Source organism: Mytilus edulis, chromosome 4, assembly GCF_963676685.1.
Source record: "Mytilus edulis chromosome 4, xbMytEdul2.2, whole genome shotgun sequence".
Classification (NCBI taxonomy): domain Eukaryota; kingdom Metazoa; phylum Mollusca; class Bivalvia; order Mytilida; family Mytilidae; genus Mytilus; species Mytilus edulis.
In genome coordinates, this window is record NC_092347.1 from 90,103,428 (window position 1) to 90,127,363 (window position 23,936).

The window sequence follows — 23,936 nt, forward strand, 5'->3', positions numbered from 1 at the left end:
GTTATACGTCTGACCAATTTCAAACTCATTCCCTTTTGAAGTTCTGGCGGAAAATGTGACGAAAACTTTAAGTTTAATTTATCATATTGAAAAATACAAAAGTATCTAGAAACAGGAAATCATTGTCCGTCAGATCTTAAAAAAGCACTGTCATGCCGCTGACCAAATATAACATCATTCTGTTCAGTAGTACCAGAGAAAAGTGTGACAGAACAATTTGTTAGATGAACAAACGGACACGGTAAATGCAAAAAGTAAAATCCCAAAAATACTGAACTCGAGGAAAATTTTAAACGGAAAGTCCCTAATCAAATGGCAAAATCAAATGATAAAACACATCAAACGAATGTACAACAACAGTCATATTCCTGACTTAAGTCCCCCACTAATGATATTAAACACAGTGAAAACTAAGGTCAAGTATATATTTGTATATGCGTTTTTGTTTCTTAGACAGCAATGGAAAATCATTTCAAACAGCCTTTAATAATAACATATATCCAAGAAACAATAAATTATATAAGAAATTTCAATTTTCACCAAAGATACCTTATCCTTACACTTTGCGCTGTATGACATAAAACCAGATTTTCAAGCGTTCAAGAACAGGAAAATGTGCTGTCAGGGCAAAATAATATCGGTATTAAGGTACACACCATCATAAAGGTTGATGGTCAAATCGTTGTTAATTACTTATTACTATGGAACGCCACAGATGTCTTATGTGGAACTCTGTTATTACTTTATGTCGTTTTATTATTACTTAATGGTCTTTTGTCTTTACTTAATATGGGTTTGACATAACGTAATGATGTTTTAATATAACTCAATATGGAATAGTCATTACTTAATGATATTTCGATATTACACGATCTGGTTTCGTATTGACTTGATATAGTTCTGTCATTACTCAATATGGTTTTGTCATTACTCGATGTGGTTTCACCATTATTTAATATGGTTGTGTCATTAGTCAATGTGGTTTTAACATTATTTGATGTGTATGTGACTTAAAGTAATGTAGTTGTTTCATTACATGATGTGGTTTTGTTATTTCGTAATGATGATTTGTCTATTCTTTATATGGTTTTAACACTACGTAATGATGTTTCAAAATTTGACGATTTTACACTACTTGATGTGTTTGTTTCATTATTTGATGTGGTCTTATCATACTTTGATGTGGTCCTGTCATTCTTTGATGTGGTTAACCCATTACTTGATGAGCTAAAACCACGTGACCAATTCGTCTTAAACTATTAGTATCTTAGAAATATAGTTGAATCGTCTAGGAAATTAACTTCATCTCATTTTGAATAACTAAGAAAGGTACTTAAGTTATACATTTTATTTTATGTACTTGTTTGGCTTTATAACTATTTTGATCTGATCGTCACTGATGAGTCTTATGTAGACGAGACGCGCGTCTGGTGTATTAAATTATGATCCTAATACTTGATAACTATTTACATCACTGGGTCGATGCCACTGCTGGTGCCATTTCGTCCGCGAGGGTATCACCACTGCAGGGGCGGATCTACCCATTTTAAAAAATGGGGTTCCAACCCGGGACAAAAGGGGGGTGTTCAAACTATATGCCCCCATTCAAATGCATTGAGCGGCCATAAAAAATGGAGGGGGTTCCAACCCCCGGAACCCCCACCAACCCCCAAATAGATCCGCCAATGCACCAGCCCAGTAGTCCGCACTTCCTTGTTGACATGCATATCAATTCTATAGTGCATGTATATAGTCAGAAGTGATCAACCATTGTGGCACACAGTCTGTGAACTCATGACGATTTAGAGGCACCTGTATCTGTCTTTAGAGATACCATTGATATAACAAAAGATGGGGTATAATTGCAAAAGAGACAACTCTTCACTAGAGACCCAATGACAAAGAAACTATAAGTCACCAAACGACCGTCAACAATGATAAAATCCAATACCGAATAGTCGTTATAAAATGAATCGAAATAACAAATGTAAAACAATTCAAACGAGAAAGCTAACGGTCTTATATATGTACAAAATATTTCCTCACGAAAAAAAAATGTTACACAGCAACAAACGACGATCACTGAATTACAGGTTATTTACGAGTTATTTTTTATGTATGGTAGCTGTTGCATTTTGGGGTACTATATTTTAGACGATATTTGAATTTTTCACATCGACATTGATAGTGAAAGCTAATTTTTCCAAAACAATTTATAAAAAAAACAGATAACAAATCGATACAAAATAATTTTGAGCTTAATGTTTAAAAGTAACATACGAAACAATCAATATAAGTCTCTTATACCCTAGAAATAGATAGACCGGGTATGACGGTAAATGAGTTCTAAATATTCTATAAATCTGACATTTTACTGTCGCTTTTTAAAAATGTCATCAGTGCAATTATTATACTTTGTAATTGATGCTAGTGACTTTAAGGAAGTTAAATCGTCATCGTCAACATAAAACATAAAGCTAGGATCGTTTAAAACACCAGCAAGGTTATCCTTGTCACAATCTTTCCCTGCTGCTACGCCAAAGATGTGGATGTCTTGTTGTTTTGATAATTGAATCTCCAGATCGATTTCATCAAGATTGTTCCATCTCGCGTTTGAGAATAACACAACGAGATTTCGTGATGAGTTGAATAAGTTACTTTCTCGTATATGTTTTAAAGCATGACTTGTATTTGAAATTGTTTTCCCTATATCAATCCTGACCTTCAATGCAGCGGAAATTAATTCATCGATATCAGCAGACCATGATAAAGTAAACACTTGTTCCAATTCGTCCGAATATGAAAACATGCCTATGTTTGCATCAGGATTGTAAGTTTTAATTTGTTCTACTGTTCGTCGGATTGCTGTGAGACGCTTGTTGTAATCTTCTCTTGTTTGGTTATTGTTTGTATCCAGAAGGAGAATGACCTGTGATTCAGTTACCAGAGAACAGTCTGTAAAGATAAAACAACAGACATGTGAAGGTGGTTAAAAAATACCAATGTTAAAAACAATAAATTCATAGAATCGACAAATTTTTATGTCTAAATATGTATATTTTTTATCCTATAATGATGAATTTGTTGGTTTATTTCAGGATAAAGTTATTCAGAAAGTAACAAAAATAAAAAATTTGGTGATTCCAAAGACCGAATAAGAAACCTTTGAATAGCCGAACCTCAATGTTATGGGCTACGAAAAGATACAAAAAATATACTAAACTATAGAATAAAGAGATTTGTATGATTGTCAATGAGTCAACTATCCACGTCATAAATATGACAGTTATTTTTTTATCCTTTTTTATTTGACCTATTTGCCTCTGTTAAAGGAGTCTCTGTTTTGAATGTGCCTTGAACTTTTGGTATTTTTTGTAAGTTTACTTTTTATCAATAGAGTCCAAATGACGTGTATTTTAGGAGTTTCCAAATATAGATAAAAGTAACGGCAACCATCAATGAGCGAAACTCATAAATTACATTGATAAACAGAAATTTTCCAGATTTAATCATCTTATTACAGTACCTAACTCTTTAAAAAGTCAGGAATGCATTGAAAGAAACTCAATTTTCTCCAATAAATGTACGTTCTGTTCTTTTTTCAAAATGAATCATTATATAATGTAAGACGGCTGTTATCATTAACTATTCTAAGCGTCAGCTATGTATTAAAGACATTAAAGCAGTTACAGTCAAAACTAATATAACGGCTACAGCTATGTATACTATTAATTGAAAATCTGACTTTTTAGTTCACCCTCTTGATATGCATGACCCAATGTAGTAATATCTTCGCATTTTGAAGCTCAATTCATAGGTCAGCTTTCATATAAGTTCGTTATGACCTTAGAATATTAGTAATAATCTGATAAAATTCATTCCTACTTGAATATTAATAATAATCTGATAAAAATTCATTCCTACTTGAATATAAGTAACAATCTGATAAAAATTCATTCCCACTTGAATATTAATAACAATCTGATAAAAATTCATTCCTACTTGAATATTAGTAACAATCTGATAAAAAAAATCTGTTCTCTCTTTTTTATTATAAGCCAAACATGCGTATTACATCCAGACGGAAAACATTTGTTAAAAAAATTACTTGAAAGTGAAAAAAGACAATCAATGTCTTAAATTTACAGAAATAACAAATTAATAAATACTATATCACGAACGCGTATGTTGTAGGGCTTTCTATACCCAACTCGTAATTGAAAGTATCTAAAAACAGGAAGTACTAGGTGTCTAGCAGATAGAAAATAAGGTATAGACGTCATTATTTATTACTGTTCTTCCTCTGACCAAATTCCATTTCATTCTATTTTGAAGTTATTGAGAAAAGTGAGTCGACAAATTTAAAGGTGCCTTCAACATATTGAAAGATTCAAAGTATCGACAAACAGTACATTTGTGAGTCATAATGATTGTTCATCAGATCCTTAAAGAGCTCATGCTTTAAAACTAATCACTGTGAAGCTACTGACCCAATATAAAGAATTTTTGTCATTTTAAGTAGTACCGGAGAAATGTGTGACAGAAAAAGGTGTTGAACGAACAGACGGACTGGTGGACGGATAAGGTAAATACCGTATATCAATCCCATCACCAGTTTTGATAATAAAACAGCGAAAATTAAGGTCAAGTACATGTGTTTTAGTATCTAAGATACTAATGGAGAAACATATCGCTTTAAAAAATAAAAACTTTCCAGAAACTAATAAATTACATCAGAAATGTCAATACTTCAGTCTATTCCAAAGAAAGAATACTTTAATATCCTTACATTTGGTGCTGTTGTTGTATTGCCACACAACTACAATTTTTAGCGTTAACAGGAAAGAGTATGTGCTGTTAGGGTTAAATATTATCAGTATTAAAGTACACAAAATGATGAAGGTTGATAGTGAAATCGTTGTGAAATACTTATTACCACACTGCTTTTCATACTTCAGTTTCTGAAAATGTAAATTCTTTCATTTCCTGTTTTTGTTGGTGTTTAGATTTTTGTCTCACTTATACATGTTATATATATTCCTCATCACCTTTTATTGGTGTTTTTATAAAAACAAAATGTGTCAAACATGTTTCATTATAATTATATTTTGAAATTGATCAATTGTATTTTATCTAATTATTTGGTCGACTGTTTTAAAACTTTCAAATTTCTTTCTTTTTTCCTCAATGAAATTATGAACAGATATATCATGTTAAGGAGGGGTATTTGCGAAAAATAGCAGTCGAGAGAATTTTAAATTTCGCGAGCCGTAAGTCGAGGGAAATTCTTTCTCAAGACTCGCAAATACCCCTCAAGAACATGCTATATCTGTTTAATTACACCGAATGTTAATGTTTAAAAACGCATTGATGATCGTGACGTTACAAGCGTCCAGTCGGATAGAGTATTTCTTTTGGCAAATACCACGGCAGAGAGGGTAAAAAAGGCATATCCTTTTTGCATATACCCCGGCGGCGTTTAAAAATTAACGATATTCATTTGATAACAGTAAATTGGTGAAAAATACACTGGCTATCAACCAATTAAAACCCAGGATTCTTACATAAGGTGTAATTACAAACATACTATCCCTTAAGTAATATATAATCCAATAATGTCTTCTGTGTTTAATGATTACATGGGGAAAGTATTTCGAGTTAAAGTAAAGGTATGTCAAGCAAAGCTCATACAATGTTTCCCTTAGCCCTTTTCGGAGTCCTTGGCATTATACTGGGAAGATTATGAGAAAGATTCTTTAAGTGGATATAATGTGTACTGTCATAAACAGATGTGACAAGGTCAATGGCGTGGCAAAGTAAACCCCAAAAATTAGGTGGATAAAGTAAAACAATATAAAGTGTAAAAGTATTTCTTGTGCCAATAATTGCATGAAACGTTTCACACAAGGTTGTGACTTGTTTGAGGAGAAGAAGCGAATAATAAAGTGGGATGGAAGGATGATACAATCCGCCATCACTACTTGATCCCTTTCGAGTAACAGAGGTATAATTCTATTTGTAATTAGTTTATTTTTAATTCACCAGTGTATGTCAATGTTTATGGGTTTTCTCGGTATTAATTTACCTTTAATACTTTTCCATGTACTAGTAAAAAATCGATTTACATACAACATACCTACAGATTTTTATTCAGTGTGAGACTTTCTGACCCATAAAACGAAATGATAAAGTAAAAACATCCATAGTTTATCATAAAAAAAATATTCCCAAAAGTATTTATCAAACATTTATAAGCATAATTTGTCATTTTCAAAAACTTCATTGGGCTGAGACAGTGCATTTAAAATCTACTTAAAGAATGAACATAATGTAAATCACAAACAATTACACAAAAAATTAAACTACAATGCAGCAGATTAAAAGATAAAACGTTTACTAGCATTTTGTAGTCTGTGCTTTTATCATATAATTGATAGGTGAAATTGCTATGTCACAAAAAAACCAAGGGATTTCAAGGAGCCTGTATTCATCACATATCATATTAACCTAATTTCAAACTAAGTACCCATATATTAAATAATTATCTGTTTTCAAATAAAAGGCATATTGGTGGTTAAGTTGACGTATGCAGTCATTAGAGAAAATTATAAATTTTACCCTTAGGTCTTTGTTTACCAAAATGAAAATGGACTGTCCTATATATATAAGTGAAATTGAACCTAAATTAAAAATTTACTCCCCCCTTTTTAGTTGTCAGAATTTCAAATATTCATAGCATTTTCTCCTTATTATTTTAGTAATAATAATCATCTGGAATGAGAAATATATTTGGAAAATTTTACCCCCCACCATAGGTTAGGTGTTATAACTTCAAATTATTGAAATATTTAGACTTATCATACATCTGACACGTTATCGTATCCTGTCCCGTTGACTGATACCCCTTCATTTTTTTGTGAAAATCCTGTTATGGACTATTATCTAACTTTTAAAAGGCAGTGTTTTTAAACAGCCGTAGCCTATAAGTCTGCTTTTTATTTTATTTCGCATGACTGAAATAATGCACCAATAAAATTCCTTATCAAATAAAATATGTTATCAGACAATATATTGCAATTCCTTTCTAAGTCAATGTATTTTGAACCACATGCTTTTGGACATGGTAATTTGACCCATATCATTGAAAGTCTTGATACTAAACATTTATATCTCTACCAAGACTTTTTTAAACAGGGATCTATTCTTCCTTTAAGACTCCAAAATTGAATGCGAAAAATGTTACCCAAATGAGAAATTGATATAAGTCACTTTAAAGAAGCACAATCAAAATGCCGTGTTCTATATAAACAGCAATGTGGTTTTCAAAACTACGATCTGTGAGAAGCCTTTGAACCAGGTGATGTAACAATTTCCACATGTAATTTAAATTCTGGGCTAGAAGAACCCTAATTGGTTATTATGATAATTATCTTTATACTAAAGACAGTATTCATCATATATGATAAATGATGCTATAATTAATGAATATTTATGCATGTTGACATCAATAAAAGTCATAAATCAAGATTATGATGACTTTTGCCTTTTTTGGTAAAATTATGACAATTTTGAAATATAATCCTCATCAATCTTACAATGAATGGTCCAGTATATATACTCCTACAGGACACCGATGAGAGCACACAACGTTCCCATCCTACACAAGGTATGTAATCTTATTGATATCTATTTATTTTCTATGACATTTGAAAAATAAATTACATTTCTTCTAATTCTCTTGCGAAATTTTTATGTTTAAAAAATAATCCCTATTTATTTAGATGCCTTTGAATATTAATATTTTTGGCAATGGTATTTTATTTGCTTTAAAATACGGTTTAGTATAGTTTCTTTTCAAAATTACAATACGACTTATGAGAATAAGACCTATATATTACAGAATATATAACTTTAAAAGGATAGGCCAACCACAAAAATTATCCTACAATACTACTTTACGAACATTTGTATATCAGTGTTATTTTATTTTCCTGGAATACGCAGTTGTTACTATTTTAATTTTATAAAGAGCTGTTATAAAAATATTCAGATTAAACGAAACTAAATTGATATGGTGAAACTTGAGTAAATCTAAGATAAAGTAACCTAAAAAGGCACACATTTTTTTTTACAAAAAGCTAAACAGCTGTGTGTTAAAAGTCAAAGATACAAATATCTAAATAGCTATGTGTTTATACTGTAAGATACAAATTTATTCATATAACAATTTATGAATTGAAACAAAATTAAATTAATGTCCCACTATTATTTTGCATGTTTTATTTTCAACTGAAAATAATTTTTTTTAATTTCCTCCATTATATAGTACATGGTGTCACTTCTCTCTCCAATTAGAAAATCCCCGATATAACATGTAAAATGATGTTTGCTCTGCTAATCCTTTATTTTTATTGTCGAATTAGTCGTATAGCGTCCTTTCAACTTTCAATAAAAATAAAGGTAGCTTTATATTTAAGATCCAGGAGAAATGATATATCTCCCTATACAACTATAACTCGTGATTTATCCGTTCTACAAAAACTTTCCGAATATATCTGTTCTTTCTCAATACTATGGGTTATAAAGTAGCTTATTCATTTGGTCACAAGGCGATCAGAAAAAACAAGTGTTATGGTGCTGTAACCTCAACTATTTTTCATAAATTTTGTTCTTCAAAATTGATACTTAATTTATATTATTATCAGTTCTAAGATATTTTTTGTATCATTTGCACTCAAAGATACGAGCAATTCTCAACAAAAACATATAAAAGATTTGGTACGAGGGCCACAGAACAAACTGTCCATCCAAATCACCATTTATAAAAGTAAACCATTATAGGTCGAAGTACGGTTTTCAACATTTAACCTTGACTCATACCGAACAGTAAGCTATAAAGGGCATCAACACTACTAGTGTAAAATCATTCAAACGGGAAAACCAACTGTCTAATCTATATATAAAACGAGAAACGTGAAACACTTATGAACAAACGACAACTACTGAACATCAGATTCCTGACTATCGATAGTTGCAAACAATTGCAGCAGATTTAAACGTTTTAATGGTACCAAACCTTCACCACCCTCTAAATGTTGAAGAATTCTCAATAGAATCAGAAAAACCTAAATTTTTTTTATTTTTAAAGAGGGGAGGCTTATTTTCAAATCCTGGTTTATTCAAAATAAAAGTAAACAACATGTTGCTCCTCAAATTTTTATAATAGCGTTCCTACATAAATTTTTATAATCCATAAAAATATATTAGGAATTGGCGCCTTATGCAGAGGGGGATTCAAAAGGAAGTCTTGCTAAGCTTTAGTTTTGTTTTTCTTATGTCTAGTAATCCTGAGTTTTATTGAAGCAAAAAATCATATAGATATTTAAGTTTTTATTAACATTTTTTGTTTGCTTTTACCTAATATTCAATTCAAAATTTCTAAAAGGTTATCATGCTACCCTATTTATGTCTGTTGGTCATTTGTGTCATTGGGTTGCTGTCTCATTGATGTATCACCTTCATTTCCATTTATTTATGCTAACACGAAGAAAAATATACCCATTTAATTTGTTCTTTAATTCTTATTTCTCAAAATGAAAACATAACCAAAATTTAAAAAAAATTACACTAATATAATGTCATAAAACAAAGCTGTCATGATCTAACTTAAAATAATAAGAAATTGTTTCACATAAATTAGATTTTATATATACGCTATATACATATATTTTCAGATACAACATGCAGCTCTCCATTGCTCTATGTTTACTATTGGCAGCTGTCTGCACCAATGCCTCATACCTCAAATGTTGGGGTAAAGGCTGTGGTGGATACGGTGGTGGATATGTAGGTGGATGGGGAGGACTAGGTGGATGGGGCAAAGGAGGAGGATATGGCCTAGGAGGTGGATATGGAGGATGGGGACTAGGAGGAGGATATGGAGGATGGGGCCTAGGAGGTGGCTACGGAGGATGGGGTAAAGGAGGTGGATATGGAGGATGGGGTCTAGGAGGTGGATACGGAGGATGGGGTCTAGGAGGTGGATACGGAGGATGGGGCCTTGGAGGTGGATATGGAGGATGGGGCAAAGGAGGTGGATGGGGTATCGGAGGTGGATATGGAGGATGGGGTCTAGGAGGTGGATACGGAGGTGGATACGGAGGTGTTGTACTTAAAGGAAAAGGATCATACTATTAAATTCAGGAAATCTTAGTCTGTACTGTTTCAGGCAAATTGGACACTAGTTGAAGTTAAATCTTCATATCAATATATGTAGATATATTTTGCAAATACAAAATGTGTTTTCATTTTTTTTTTATTTATGCGTCACACACATGTAAATTTCACAAAAAGAATTAAGAAGAAGGTCTAATCATCCACTCCCCTTTCTAACTACAATATCAAATATTATTTTTTACCAATATCACAATGATCACGAGGTTCTGATTGGAGGTCAATCAAATGGAGTTATGCGTTCTATAATGTTTAAAGCCATTATTTTATATTCCTAAAACTTTTTAGATGTTATTACTATTCTTTATATTTCAACACCCCATTATTCTGTTTTCTTTATTTTTGTGGTCTATGTTCTTGAATCTTTGCATTTGTTGATCAATTATTCTGCACGTTTTATTCTCTAATCTTTCAACCCCAACCACACCCTCAATCATAGTCAATACAAATTGAATGACAAGATAAGAAATATATCCCCCTTTTTTTTTAAGTTTATGTACTTTATATTCATGACGTCACAGATACCATTCATTTTGATTTTCCCTGACATTCTAATGGACACACAAAAAACCAATATTTTAATATCATTAAAACCCCATTGAAATAAGTCAGCAAACAATTAAATTGATCGTATGCTTATATCCTTTGCAGGATGTCTATAAGGTTTTAAAGTCATTGTTCATAGGGGAAACACATTGTTCAAATAAATAAATGCATCCATGTATCAATGATCAAGGTGCCACAAAAATATTAAAAGTTACTGTTGAAATAACATTTTACAAGATAAACAAATACGACTATTGTAGGAGTCCCTAAATATATTATGTACGTTTAAGTTATTTGAACATAAATCACAAAAAAATAAAATTACAAAAAAAACCAAAGTCCAAGGAATTTTGAAATCGGAATGTCCTTTATCAAATGGTATAATCAATAACTCAAACGAATGGAAACAACTGTTATATTCCTGACTTGATACAGGCATTTCCTTGTGTAGAAAACACTAGTAGTGAATTAAACCTAGTTGTCTATGTAGCTCAAACCTCCAACTTTTATGACAGTTGCATAAAATTCCTTTATTTTGACAACAATGTGTGAACAAAACAAACCAAACAGATATGACAAGTAAAAATAGTAGACATAAGCAAAAATAAAAGACAAGAACATTAAAAAAAATACCACAGCACAACAACACATTGGCGGGATATACCGAACCTCGCATTAAAGACATTACAAAAAAAGAAGAAAAGGTTGATAAAATCCAACAACAAATAAAAGAGCGCTATAAGACGTAGTTTAAATGATAAACAACATCAACGTATAGAATATATAAATGAAGATCATCATCTTTTATTTGTAAAGTTGATACGGAATATTTATCAAAAAGGTCTTCCCTACTTTCTACTCAGATTTTCGCGTGAGTTTTCTAACGCATAGGTAGCAGCTGGAAGCTCTTGAATACCAAATGAGTCAGGAGATAGATATCACACATGCAGGTGAAGTTGGTATATTGCTTCACAGGTGGGGATTATTTCAAATTTAAAATCCTCTCGTTTGTCGTACATTTTGGAACTAAGATGACTTTGTACTTGTTTGGCTTTACAACTGTTTTGATATGAGCGTCACTGATGAGTCCTATGTAGACGAAACGCGCGTCTGGCGTACTAAATTATAATCCTAGTACCTTTGATAACTAATGACAGATTATGTCAGATTCAAGGTATAAGTATAAAAATTAGTCGGTGGAAGCTGTGTCTGATTTATTTCTTTCTAGTTCTTTAAAATTGATTAATGGAACCCAATCAGAAAAGTTTGGATTGTTAATTTATTCCAGGTTTATTTTTATGTTTTATTACAAATTATTGTACTTTACCAAATAAAACAACAAATTACTAATCATCTGACCATATGTACTAATAGTTTAACAGGTACTACAATACTATGATTGAAACAAATGAAGTAGAACAATAGCTCTGAGTGTTAAACGACGACTTGAATATTAGTAATAATCTGATAAAAATTCATTCCTACTTGAATATTAATAATAATCTGATAAAAAATCATTCCTACTTGAGTATTAGTAACAATCTGATAAAAATTTATTCCCACTTGAATATTAGTAACAATCTGATAAAAATTCATTCCTACTTGAATATTAGTAACAATCTGATAAAAAAATCTTTCCTATCTTTTTTATTATAAGCCAAACATACGTGTTACATCCAGACGGAAAACATTTGTTTAAAAAATTGACTTGAAAGTGAAAAAAGACAAACGATGTCTTATATTTACAGAAATAACAAATTAATAAATACTATATCACGAACGCGTATGTTGTAGGGCTTTCTATACCCAACTCGTAATTGAAAGTATCTGAAAACAGGAAGTACTAGGTGTCTAGCAGATAGAGCATAAGGTATAGAGGTCATTATTCATTACTGTTCTTCCTCTGACCAAATTCCATTTCATTCTATTTTGAAGTTATTGAAAAAAGTGAGTCGAAAAATTTAAAGGTGCCTTCAACATATTGAAAGATTCAAAGTATCGACAAACAGTACATTTGTGAGTCATAAGGATTGTTCAGCAGATCCTTAAAGAGCGCATGCTTTAAAACTCATCACTGTGAAGCTACTGACCCAATATAAAGCAATTTTGTCATTTTAAGTAGTACCGGAGAAATGTGTGACAGAAAAAGGTGTTGAACGAACAGACGGACTGGTGGACGGACAAGGTATATACCGTATATCAGTCTCATCACCAGTTTTGATAATAAAACAGCGAAAATTAAGGTCAAGTACATGTTTTTTAGTATCTTAGATATTAATGGAGAAACATATCGCTTTAAAAAATAAAAACTTTCCAGAAACTAATAAATTACATCAGAAATGTCAATACTTCAGTCTATACCAAAGAAAGAATACTTTAATATCCTTACATTTGGTGTTGTTGTTGTATTTCCACACAACTACAATTTTAAGCGTTAACAGGAAGGAGTATGTGCTGTTAGTGTTAAATATTATCAGTATTAAAGTACACAAAATGATGAAGGTTGATAGTGAAATCGTTGTGAAATACTTATTACCGCACTGCTTTTCATACTTCAGTTTTCTGAAAAGGCAAATTCTTTCATTTCCTGTTTTTGTTGGTGTTTAGATTTTTGTCTCACTTATATACATTCCTCATCACCTTTTATTGGTTTTTTTACAAAACCAAAATGTATCAAATATGTTCCCTTATAATTATATTTTGAAATTGATCAATTGTATTTATCTAATTATTTGGTCGACTGTTTTAAAACTTTCAAATTTCCATCTTTTTTCCTCAATGAAATTATGAACAGATATATCATGTTAAGGAGGGGCATTTGCGAAAAATAACAGTCGAGAGAATGTTAAATTTCGCGAGCCGTAAGGCGAGGGAAATTCATTATCAAGACTCGCAAATACCCCCCAAGAACATGCTATCTCTGTTTAATTACACCGAATGTTAATGTTTAAAAACGCATTGATGATCGTGATGTTACCAGCGTCCAGTCGGATAGAGTATTTCTTATGGCAAATACCACGGCAGAGAGGGTAAAAAAGGCATATCCTTTTGCCTATTCCCCGGCGGCGTTTAAAAATGAACGATATTCATTTGATAACAGTAAACTGGTGAAAAATACACTGGCTATCAACCAATCAAAACCCAGGATTCTTACAGAAGGTGTAATTACAAACATAATATCCCTAAAGTAATATATAATCCAATAATGTCTTTTGTGTTTTATGATTACATGGAAAAAGTATTTCGAGTTAAAGTAAAGGTATGTCAAGCAAAGCTCATACAATGTTTCCCTTAGCCCTTTTCGGAGTCCTTGGGATTATATCGGGAAGATTATGAGAAAAATTCTTTAAGTGGATATAATGTGTACTGTCATAAACAGATGTGACAAGGTCAATGGCGTGGCATAGTAAACACAAAAAATTAAGTGGATAAAGTAAAACAATATAAAGTGTAAACGTTTTTCTTGTGCCAATAATTGCATGAAAAGTTTCACACAAGGTTGTGAATTATTTGAGGAGAAGAAGCAAATAATAAAGTGGGATGGAAGGATAATACAATCCGCCATCACTACTTGACCCCTTTCGAGTAACAGAGGTATAATAATTTCGTTTGTATTTAGTTTACTTTTAATTCACCAGTGTATGTCAATGTTTATGGGTTTTCCCGGTATTAATTACTTTATAATACTTTTCCATGTACTAGTAAAAAATCAATTTACATACAACATACCTACAGATTTTTATTCAGTGTGAGACTTTCTGACCCATAAAACGAAATGATAAAGTAAAAACATCCATAGTTTATCATAAAACAAATATTCCCAAAAGTACTCATCAAACATTTATAAGCATAATTTGTCATTTTCAAAAACTTTATTGGGCTGAGACAGTGCATTTAAAATCTACTTAAAGAATGAACATAATGTAAATCACAAACAATAATACAAAAAATAAAACTCCAATGCAGCAGATTAAAAGATAAAACGATTACTAGCATTTTGGAGTCTGTGCTTTTATCATATAATTGATAGGTGAAATTGCTATGTCACACAAAAAAAACCAAGGGATTTCAAGGATCCTGTATTCATTACATATCATATTAACCTTATTTCAAACTAAGTACCCATATATTAAATAATTATCTGTTTTCAAATAAGAAGCATATTGGTGGTTAAGTTGACTTAGGCAGTCATTAGACAAAATTATAAATTTTACCCCTAGGTTTTTGTTTACCAAAATGAAAATGAACTGTCCTATATATAAGTGAAATTCAACCTAAATTAAAAATTTACTCCCCCCTTTTTAGATGTCAGAATTTCAAATATTCATAGCATTTTCTCCTTACTATTTCAGTAATAATAATTATCTGGAATGAGAAACCTATTTGGAAAATTTGACCCCCCACCATAGGTTAGGTGTTATAACTTCAAATTATTGAAATATTTAGACTTATCATACATGTGACACGTTATCGTACCCTGTCCCTTCGACTGATATTTGGACTCCACCTGTCAGGGACAATTATCTAACTTTTAAAAGGCAGTGTTTTTAAACAGCCGTAGCCTATAAGTCTGCTTTTTTTTTTTATCTCGCATGAATGAAATAATTCACCTATAAAAAATCCTTATCAAATAAAATATGTTTTCAGATAATATATAGCAATTCCTTTCTAAGTCAATGTATTTTGAACCACATGCTTTTCGACATGGTGATTTGACCCATATCATTGAAAGTCTCGATACTAAACATTTATATCTCTACCAAGACTTTTTTAAACATGGGTCTGTTCTTCCTTTAAGACCCCAAAATTGAATGCGAAAAATGTTACCCAATAGTTATCAAAGGTACCAGGATTATAATTTAGTAAGCCAGACGCGCGTTTCGTCTACATAAGACTCATCAGTGACGCTCATATCAAAATATTTATAAAGCCAAACAAGTACAAAGTTGAAAGCATTGAGGATCCCCAAATGAGAAATTGATATAAGTCACTTTAAAGAAGCACAATCAAAATACTGTGTTCTATATAAACAGCAATGTGGTTTTCAAAACTACGATCTGTGAGAAGCCTTTGATCCAGGTGATATTACAATTTCCACATGTAATCTAAATTCTGGGCTAGAATAACCCTAATTGGTTATTATGATAATTATCATTATCCTAAAGACAGTATTCATCATATATGATAAATGATGCTATAATTAGTGATATATGTATGCATGTTGACATCAATAAGAGTAATAAATCAAGATTATGATGACTTTTGCCTTTTTTGGTAAAATTATGACAGTTTTGAAATATAATCCTTATCAATCTTACAATGAATGTTCCAGTATATATACTCCTACAGGATACCGATGTGAGCACACAACGTTCCCATCCTACACAAGGTATGTAATTTTATTGATATCTATTTATTGTCTATGACATTTGAAAAATAAATTACATTTCTTCTAATTCTGTTGCGAAATTTTTATGTTTAAAAAAATCCCTATTTATTTAGATGCCTTTGATTATTAATATTTTTGGCAATAGTACTTTATTTGATTTAAAATACGGTTTAGTATAGTTTCTTTTCAAAATTACAATACGATGTATGAGCATAAACATTTGTATATCAGTGTTATTTTATTTCCCTGGAATACGCAGTTGTTACTATTTCAATTTTATAAAGAGCTGTTATAAAAATAATAAGATTAAACGAAACTAAATTGATATGGTGAAACTTGAGTAAATCTAAGATAAAGTAACTTGAAAAGGCACACATTTAAAAAAAAAAAGCTAAACAGCTGTGTGTTAAAAGTCAAAGATACAAATATCTAAATAGCTATGTGTTAATACTCTAAGATACAAATTTATTCATATTACAATTTATGAATTGAAGCAAAACTAAGTTTATGTACCACTATTATTTTGCATGTTTTATATTCAACTGAAAATTAGGTCTTTCCACTTTTCTGTGGAAAGACCTATTGTATTTCTTCTGATTATTATTATTTTTTTTTTTTCTTCCGCCTAATTTTGATATTGCGACAAATGTTTGTTTCGCAATATGTCGCTTAGATATTTCTCATATGGTATCGTACAGTTTATGCGCTTTTACATTTAACCCTGCTAAGCCGAACACTTTTCTTTGTAAGAGTTATCTCCCTATTCACTGTTTATCATCAGAGTGCATCTCCTTTGTAACAAAAAAAGATAGTGACAAAATTCTTTTTACAAATTGTTCGTTACATCCTAAGGAAAATTTGGCTTATTTGGAGCGAAGCGATTCGATGAAATTTTATAGGAGTTATCTACCTTTACAAAATTATTTTCTCAATATGTGTTATTAACTAATAAACCGTCAACCGTATAACCCTGGAATGTATTTATTTGAGATCCGTAGGCCCTTTATTAGAAAATGGGGTCAAGGTCAAAGGTCAAGGTCAAGTTCTAAATTCGGAATTTTCCATGTTTTTGCATTTTCTCCAACCCTTGAAAAGGTACATATTAAAGAACAAGTGCAAAATGATTGCTATATAGTTATGAAGATATGTTACATTTGGTCTGATACAATTAAATAGCATCTAATAGGAGTTAGTGCCCCTGAAATGTCTTGATATGAGGTTATTTGATTATAACTTCAACTAAGTGCATTTTAATGGCATTTGACCTTGTGCAAAAGGTTGGATGACAAATGACCTTGAAAAATGACTACCGGAAGTGACCTTGAGAAAACCGGAAGTAACCTTTTTTTGCAATTTTTTCGTATAAAAGTACTCAGAATCCATATATTTTGTCATATAGATACATAAACTGATTACTGAAGACTAAAAATGACTTCCAACAAACCGGAAGTGACCATGTATCTCCCATTCTAAATACAAAAGTATATAGAAACTATATATTTTTGGAATCAGTGTGAAAGAAGCTATCATATTAGACCGGAAGTGACATTCATTTCACCGGTAGTAGCATATTATCTCCTTTATATCACTTAAAAATATGATTAAACCATTATTTATCGTATCAGTATGAACAACTATCTTCTTATCAAAATTTCTTTGATATGGAAAGACCTTCAATTGTTCTCTGAACAATTGGTTTTTAATTATTTTTATTTTTTAATTTCCTCCATTATAAAGTACATGGTGTCACTTCTCTCTCCAATTAGAAAATCCCCGATATAACATGTAAAATGATGTTTGCTCTGCTACTCCTTTATTTTTATTGTCGAATTAGTCGTATAGCGTCCTTTCAACTTTTAATAAAAATAAAGGTAGCTTTATATTTAAGATCCAGGAGAAATGATATATCTCCCTATACAACTATAACACGTGATTTACCCGTTCTACAAAAACTTTCCGAATATATCTGTTCTTTCTCAATACTATGCGTTATAAAGTAGCTTATTCATTTGGTCACAGGAAGATCATATTAAAATAAAGTGTTATGGTGTTGTAACCTCAACTATTTTTCATAAATTTTGTTCTTCAAATTTATATTATTATCAGTTCTAAGATATTTTTTGTATCATTTGCACGCAAAGATATGAGCAATTCTCAACAAAAACATATAAAAGATTTGGTATGAGGGCCACAGAACAAACTTTCCATCCAAATCACCATTTATAAAAGTAAATCATTATAGGTCAAAGTACGGTTTTCAACATTTAACCTTGACTCATACCGAACAGTAAGCTATAAAGGGCATCAACACTACTAGTGTAAAATCATTCAAACGGGAAAACCAACGGTCTTATCTATATATAAAACGAGAAACGTGAAACACTTATGAACCACATCAACAAACGGCAACTTCTGAACATTAGATTCCTGACTATCGACAGTTGCAAACAATTACAGCATATTTAAACGTTTTAATAGTACCAATTCTTCACCACCCTCTAAATATTGAAGAATTCTCAATAGAAACAGAAAACCTTTTTTTTTTTAATTTTAAAAGAGGGGAGGCTTATTTTCAAATCCTGGTTCATTGAAAATAAAAGTAAACAACGTGTTGCTCCTCAAATCTCTAAATAGCGTTCCTACATAAATTGTTATATTCCATAAAAAAAAATATATTAGGAATTGGCGCCTTATGCGGAGGGGGATTCAAAAGGAAGTCTTGCTAAGCTTTAGTTTTGTTTTTCTTGTGTCTAGTAATCCTGAGTTTTATTGAAGCAAAAAATCATATAGATATTTAAGCTTTTATTTACATTTTTTGTTTGCTTTTAACTAATATTCAATTCAAAATTTCTAAAGGATTATTATGCTACCCTATTTATGTCTGTTGGTCATTTGTGTCATTGGGTTGCTGTCTCATTGATGTATCACCTTCATTTCCATTTATTTATGCTAACACGAAGAAAAAGATACCCATTTAATTTGTTCTTTAATACTAATTTCTCAAAATGAAAATATAACCAAAATAAAAAAAAAATTACACTAATATAATGTCATACAACAAAGCTGTCATGATCCAACTTAAAATAATAAGAAATTGTTTCACATAAATTAGATTTTATATATACATTATATACATATATCAGATACAACATGCAGCTCTCTATTGCTCTATGTTTACTATTGGCAGCTGTCTGCACCAATGCCTCATACCTCAAATGTTGGGGTAAAGGCTGTGGTGGATACGGTGGCGGATACGGTGGTGGATATGGAGGTGGATGGGGAGGACTAGGTGGATGGGGAGGTGGATGGGGCAAAGGAGGAGGATATGGCCTAGGAGGTGGATATGGCGGATGGGGACTAGGAGGAGGATATGGAGGATGGGGCCTAGGAGGTGGATACGGAGGATGGGGTAAAGGAGGTGGATATGGAGGATGGGGTCTAGGAGGTGGATACGGAGGATGGGGTAAAGGAGGTGGATACGGAGGATGGGGTCTAGGAGGTGGATACGGAGGATGGGGCCTTGGAGGTGGATATGGAGGATGGGGCAAAGGAGGTGGATGGGGTATCGGAGGTGGATATGGAGGATGGGGTCTAGGAGGTAGATACGGAGGTGGATATGGAGGTGTTGTACTTAAAGGAAAAGGATCATACTATTAAATTCAGGAAATCTTAGTCTATACTGTTTCAGGCAAATTGGACACTAGTTGAAGTTAAATCTTCATTACAATATATGTAGATATATTTTGCAAATACAAAATAGCTGTATAACTGTGTTTTTTCAGTTTTTTATTTATTTATGCGTCACACAAATGAAAATTTCACAAAAACAATAAGGAAGAAGGTCTGATCATCCATTCCCCTTTCTAACTACAATATCAAATATTATTTTTTACCAATATCACAATGATCATGAGGTTCTGATTGGAGGTCAATCAAATGGAATTATGCGTTCTATAATGTTTAAAGCCATTATTTTATATTCTTAGAACTTTTTAGATGTTATTCTCTATTCTTTATATTTCAACACCCCATTATTCTCTATTCTTTATTTTTGTGACCTGTTTTCTTGAATCTTTGCATTTGTTGATCAATTATTCTGCACGTTTTATTCACTAATCTGAAAACCCCAACCAGACCCTCAATCATAGTCAATACAAATTGAATGACAAGATAAGAAATATATCCCCCCTTTTTAAGTTTATGTACTTTATATTCATGACGTCACAAATATCATTCATTTTTATTTTCCCTGACATTCTAATGAACACAAAAAACCAATATTTTAATATTATTAAAACCCCATTAAAATAAGTCAGCAAAGAATTAAATTGATCGTATGCTTATATCCTTTGCAGGATGTCTATGAGGTTTTAAAGTCATTGTTCAAAGGGGAAACACATTGTTCAAATGAATAAATGCATCCATGTATCAATGATCACGGTGACACAAAAATGTTAAAAGTTACTGTTGAAATAACATTTTACAAGATAAACAAATAGGACTATTGTAGGAGTCCCTAAATATATTATGTACGTTTAAGTTATTTGAACATAATTTACGAAAAAGTAAAATTACAAAAAAAACGAAGTCCAAGGAATTTTGAAATCGGAATGTCCTTTATCAAAAGGCATAATCAATAACTCAAACGAATGAAAAACAACTGTTTTATTCCTGACTTGATACAGGCATGTCCTTGTGTAGAAAATACGAGTGGGGTTAAACTTAGTTGACTATGTAGCTCAAACCTCCAACTTTTATGACAGTTGCATAAAATTCCTTTATTTTGACAACAATGTGTGAACAAAATAAACCAAACAGATATGATAGGTAAAAATAGTAGACCAGCAAAAATAAAAGACAAGAACATAAAAAAATACCACAGCACAACAACACATTGGCGGGATGTACCGAACATCGCATTAAAGACATTTCAAAAAAAGAAGAAAAGGTTGATAAAATCCATCAACAAATAAAAGAACGCTATAAGACGTAGTTTAAATGATAAACAACGTCAACGTATAGAATCTATAAATCAAGATTTATCATGTTTTATTTGTGAAGTTGATACGGAATATTTATCAAAAAGGTCTTCCATACTTTCTACTCAGATTTTCGCGTGAGTTTTTATAACGCATAGGTAGTAGCTGCAAGCTCTTGAATACCAAATGAGTCAGGAGATAGATATCACACATGCAGGTGAAGTTGGTATATTGCTTCACAGGTGGGGATTATTTCAAATTTAAAATCCTCTCGTTTGTCATACATTTTGGAACTACGATGACTTTGTACTTGTTTGGCTGTTTTGATATGAGCGTCACTGATGAGTCCTATGTAGACGAAACGCGCGTCTGGCGTACTAAATTATAATCCTTGATAACTAATGACAGATTATGTCAGATTCAAGGTATAAGTATAAAAATTAGTCGGTGGAAGCTGTGTCTGATTCCTTTCTTTCTAGTTCTTTAAAATTGATTAATGGAACCCAATCAGAAAAGTTTGGATTGTTAATGCGAAAGCATCATCAATATATCTGAATGAGAAATTAAAAGGTGTAGCTTCTTCAAGTGTTTGAATGAACTTGTTCGTTCCCATAGAAATGCTAACAATTTCTTGAAAAATCTGTATCCGAATTCAACAAATATGTTAAGAAACTCCATCATACTGATGACTTTTTCCTCTGTGTAGCATGTTTTACCTTTTTGTTCACTATTAGCAAAATATGCCGTATGCTTCCCCCATGCGTATGACTATGGTATCATTTTGTTTACTTTACGTTTTACATTTTACATTTTTGTTATTGATAGATAATAATTATTAAAGAATACTAGTAATGCCTCTAAATTACCATGTTTTCTAACTTGTCGGAACTCTTAACTCAAAATTGAAAATCATATATATTGATGGTATGCACCGATAGCACTAGAGCTTTGATCGTACATAATGAAGGGAGCAATTGTGTACGCTATATGATTCTGTTTGTAACTGTAAAAAAGCAATACCACATCAAAATTCATTTTATTATTTCATACTAGAATATTATTTTTAACTCAATGTCTCTTATGTGTGTCGATCATTAAATTATCATGTCTTCCCAAATCACTAGGTTCTCTTGTGGACCTATCCATTCTGTACACTATTCTCCTTTATATAAGCAAAAATAAAAACGTTTCTTCCAACATATGTACAGCACATATACATAGACAAGAAAGGTGTCATGCATGTATTATTTACGAGAAACTTTTTTTATTGATTACATGTATATATTCCCTAAGTATCTCAGTTTTATTCATAATCAAAGTATGTTTCGTTTGACTTTGGTTTTATGCCAAAAAATATGTCAAAAAAAGATTTTATTTAGTAAGATCTATGTATTAAAATATTAAGTTAAGATGTAAAAAATTAATAAAATCTAAAAAGGTTAATTTTCTTAGTGAAATGTTTAATGTTCCTCATGTTCATGTATGAATGTTTATAAAAATCAAGATAAAATTATAACGGCTTGTTTTGCCATCCCATGAAACACAATGATAGATTAAGAACATGCATAGTTTGTTTTTTTAAAGTCCCATTGTATGACTTCATTTGTGATTTTCAAAAACTTTATGGGTTTGAGACAGTTTAACAAAATATACGTATGGCATGACAATGACGTCAATCATCAACAACTGATACAAAAAATAAAACTCCGAAGCAGCAAATTTAAAAACAAAATGAGTTTTAGTATCTTATAATTTGTGCTTTAATCCTTTGATTGATAGGTTAAACTGCTATGTAAAAAAAAAACCAAGGTGTTCCAAGGAGCCTGTGTTGCTTACATATCATAACCTAACTTCAAACTAAGTACCCAAATATTAAAGTCGTATGAAACGAGTGACCGGTGAAAAATAATGATGATCCAATTCTTGAACCAATGCATAATTATATATCATAAACTTAGTCTTCTGTGCACGATTTCATCATTTTTACGCACACATTTCGTATAATTGTCAAAAAATATTTCAATCGGTCAGTGTGAAAATATGGCAGCTACTTAATTGTCGTGTTTTGCCGTATGTAACGATGATCACCCGTTTGTAAACAATCAACAAAGAAGCATGGATATGCAGGTAAGCACGTGTATGACAGGTCCAATAAGATATAGTTTATCTTGATGACGGAGAGATGTTTACGTTTGTTTTTCCGTTCGCACTTGCGTATTACAATGACCGGATTTGTACGAGAAAGGTCACACTGCATACGGAAAACATGTCGGCGAATTGTTTGCCGGAAACAAGCAATTAAAACAAAGTAAACTTCTTCTAAATTTGGACAAATTTAAGAATTTTCTTGAGAAAAAAGTATGTGTACATAAGTTTTATAATAAAAACTAGCCATTAAGTTATAAAAACATTAGACCGTTCAGGTTTTCCCGTTTTAATGGTTTTTCACTAGTCATTTTTTGGGGCCCTTTATAGCTTGCTGTTCGATGTGAGCCAAGACCCCGTGTTGAAGACCATGCCTTGACATATAATGATGTACTTTTGTAAATTGTGATTTGGTTGGAGAGTTGCCTCATTGGCACACATACCACATCTTCCTATATCTATATCATGCGGTCAATTGACAAATGTTTAAATTGGACACCTATTAGTTATTTTGACCCAAGAGAAAATGGACCGTCCTCAATGTATGGACAGTTGAACTTAAATTCCAAAAGTCAAAAAAAATACTGTCCCCTTTTAGATTTCAGAATGTCAAATCATCATAGCATTTTTCCCTTTATTTTTTT

At 31.6% G+C, this 23,936-nt stretch overlaps 3 protein-coding genes across 3 annotated transcripts in view; 2 read left to right on the forward strand and 1 right to left on the reverse strand.

The window, feature by feature from the left end:
- Positions 1-1,333: 1,333 nt before the first annotated feature.
- Positions 1,334-23,936, reverse strand: part of LOC139520974 (uncharacterized) — a 44,196-nt gene continuing 21,593 nt past the window's right edge. The window contains exon 12 of the mRNA XM_071314094.1: positions 1,334-2,955. Coding sequence (XP_071170195.1) covers positions 2,372-2,955 — 584 coding nt within the window. The 3' untranslated portion in view covers positions 1,334-2,371. The remainder of the gene's footprint in view (positions 2,956-23,936) is intronic.
- On the forward strand, positions 7,605-10,305 carry LOC139520977 (acanthoscurrin-1-like). Its single transcript, XM_071314098.1, has 2 exons — positions 7,605-7,666; positions 9,735-10,305. The coding sequence occupies exon 2, from the start codon at positions 9,742-9,744 to the stop codon at positions 10,195-10,197; it is 456 nt and encodes a 151-aa protein (XP_071170199.1). The 5' UTR covers positions 7,605-7,666; positions 9,735-9,741; the 3' UTR covers positions 10,198-10,305.
- LOC139520976 (acanthoscurrin-1-like) lies at positions 16,075-19,936 on the forward strand. The gene is made up of 3 exons (XM_071314097.1): positions 16,075-16,168; positions 19,312-19,424; positions 19,470-19,936. Exons 2-3 carry the CDS (start codon positions 19,319-19,321, stop codon positions 19,823-19,825), a joined length of 462 nt encoding a protein of 153 aa, XP_071170198.1. The 5' UTR covers positions 16,075-16,168; positions 19,312-19,318; the 3' UTR covers positions 19,826-19,936.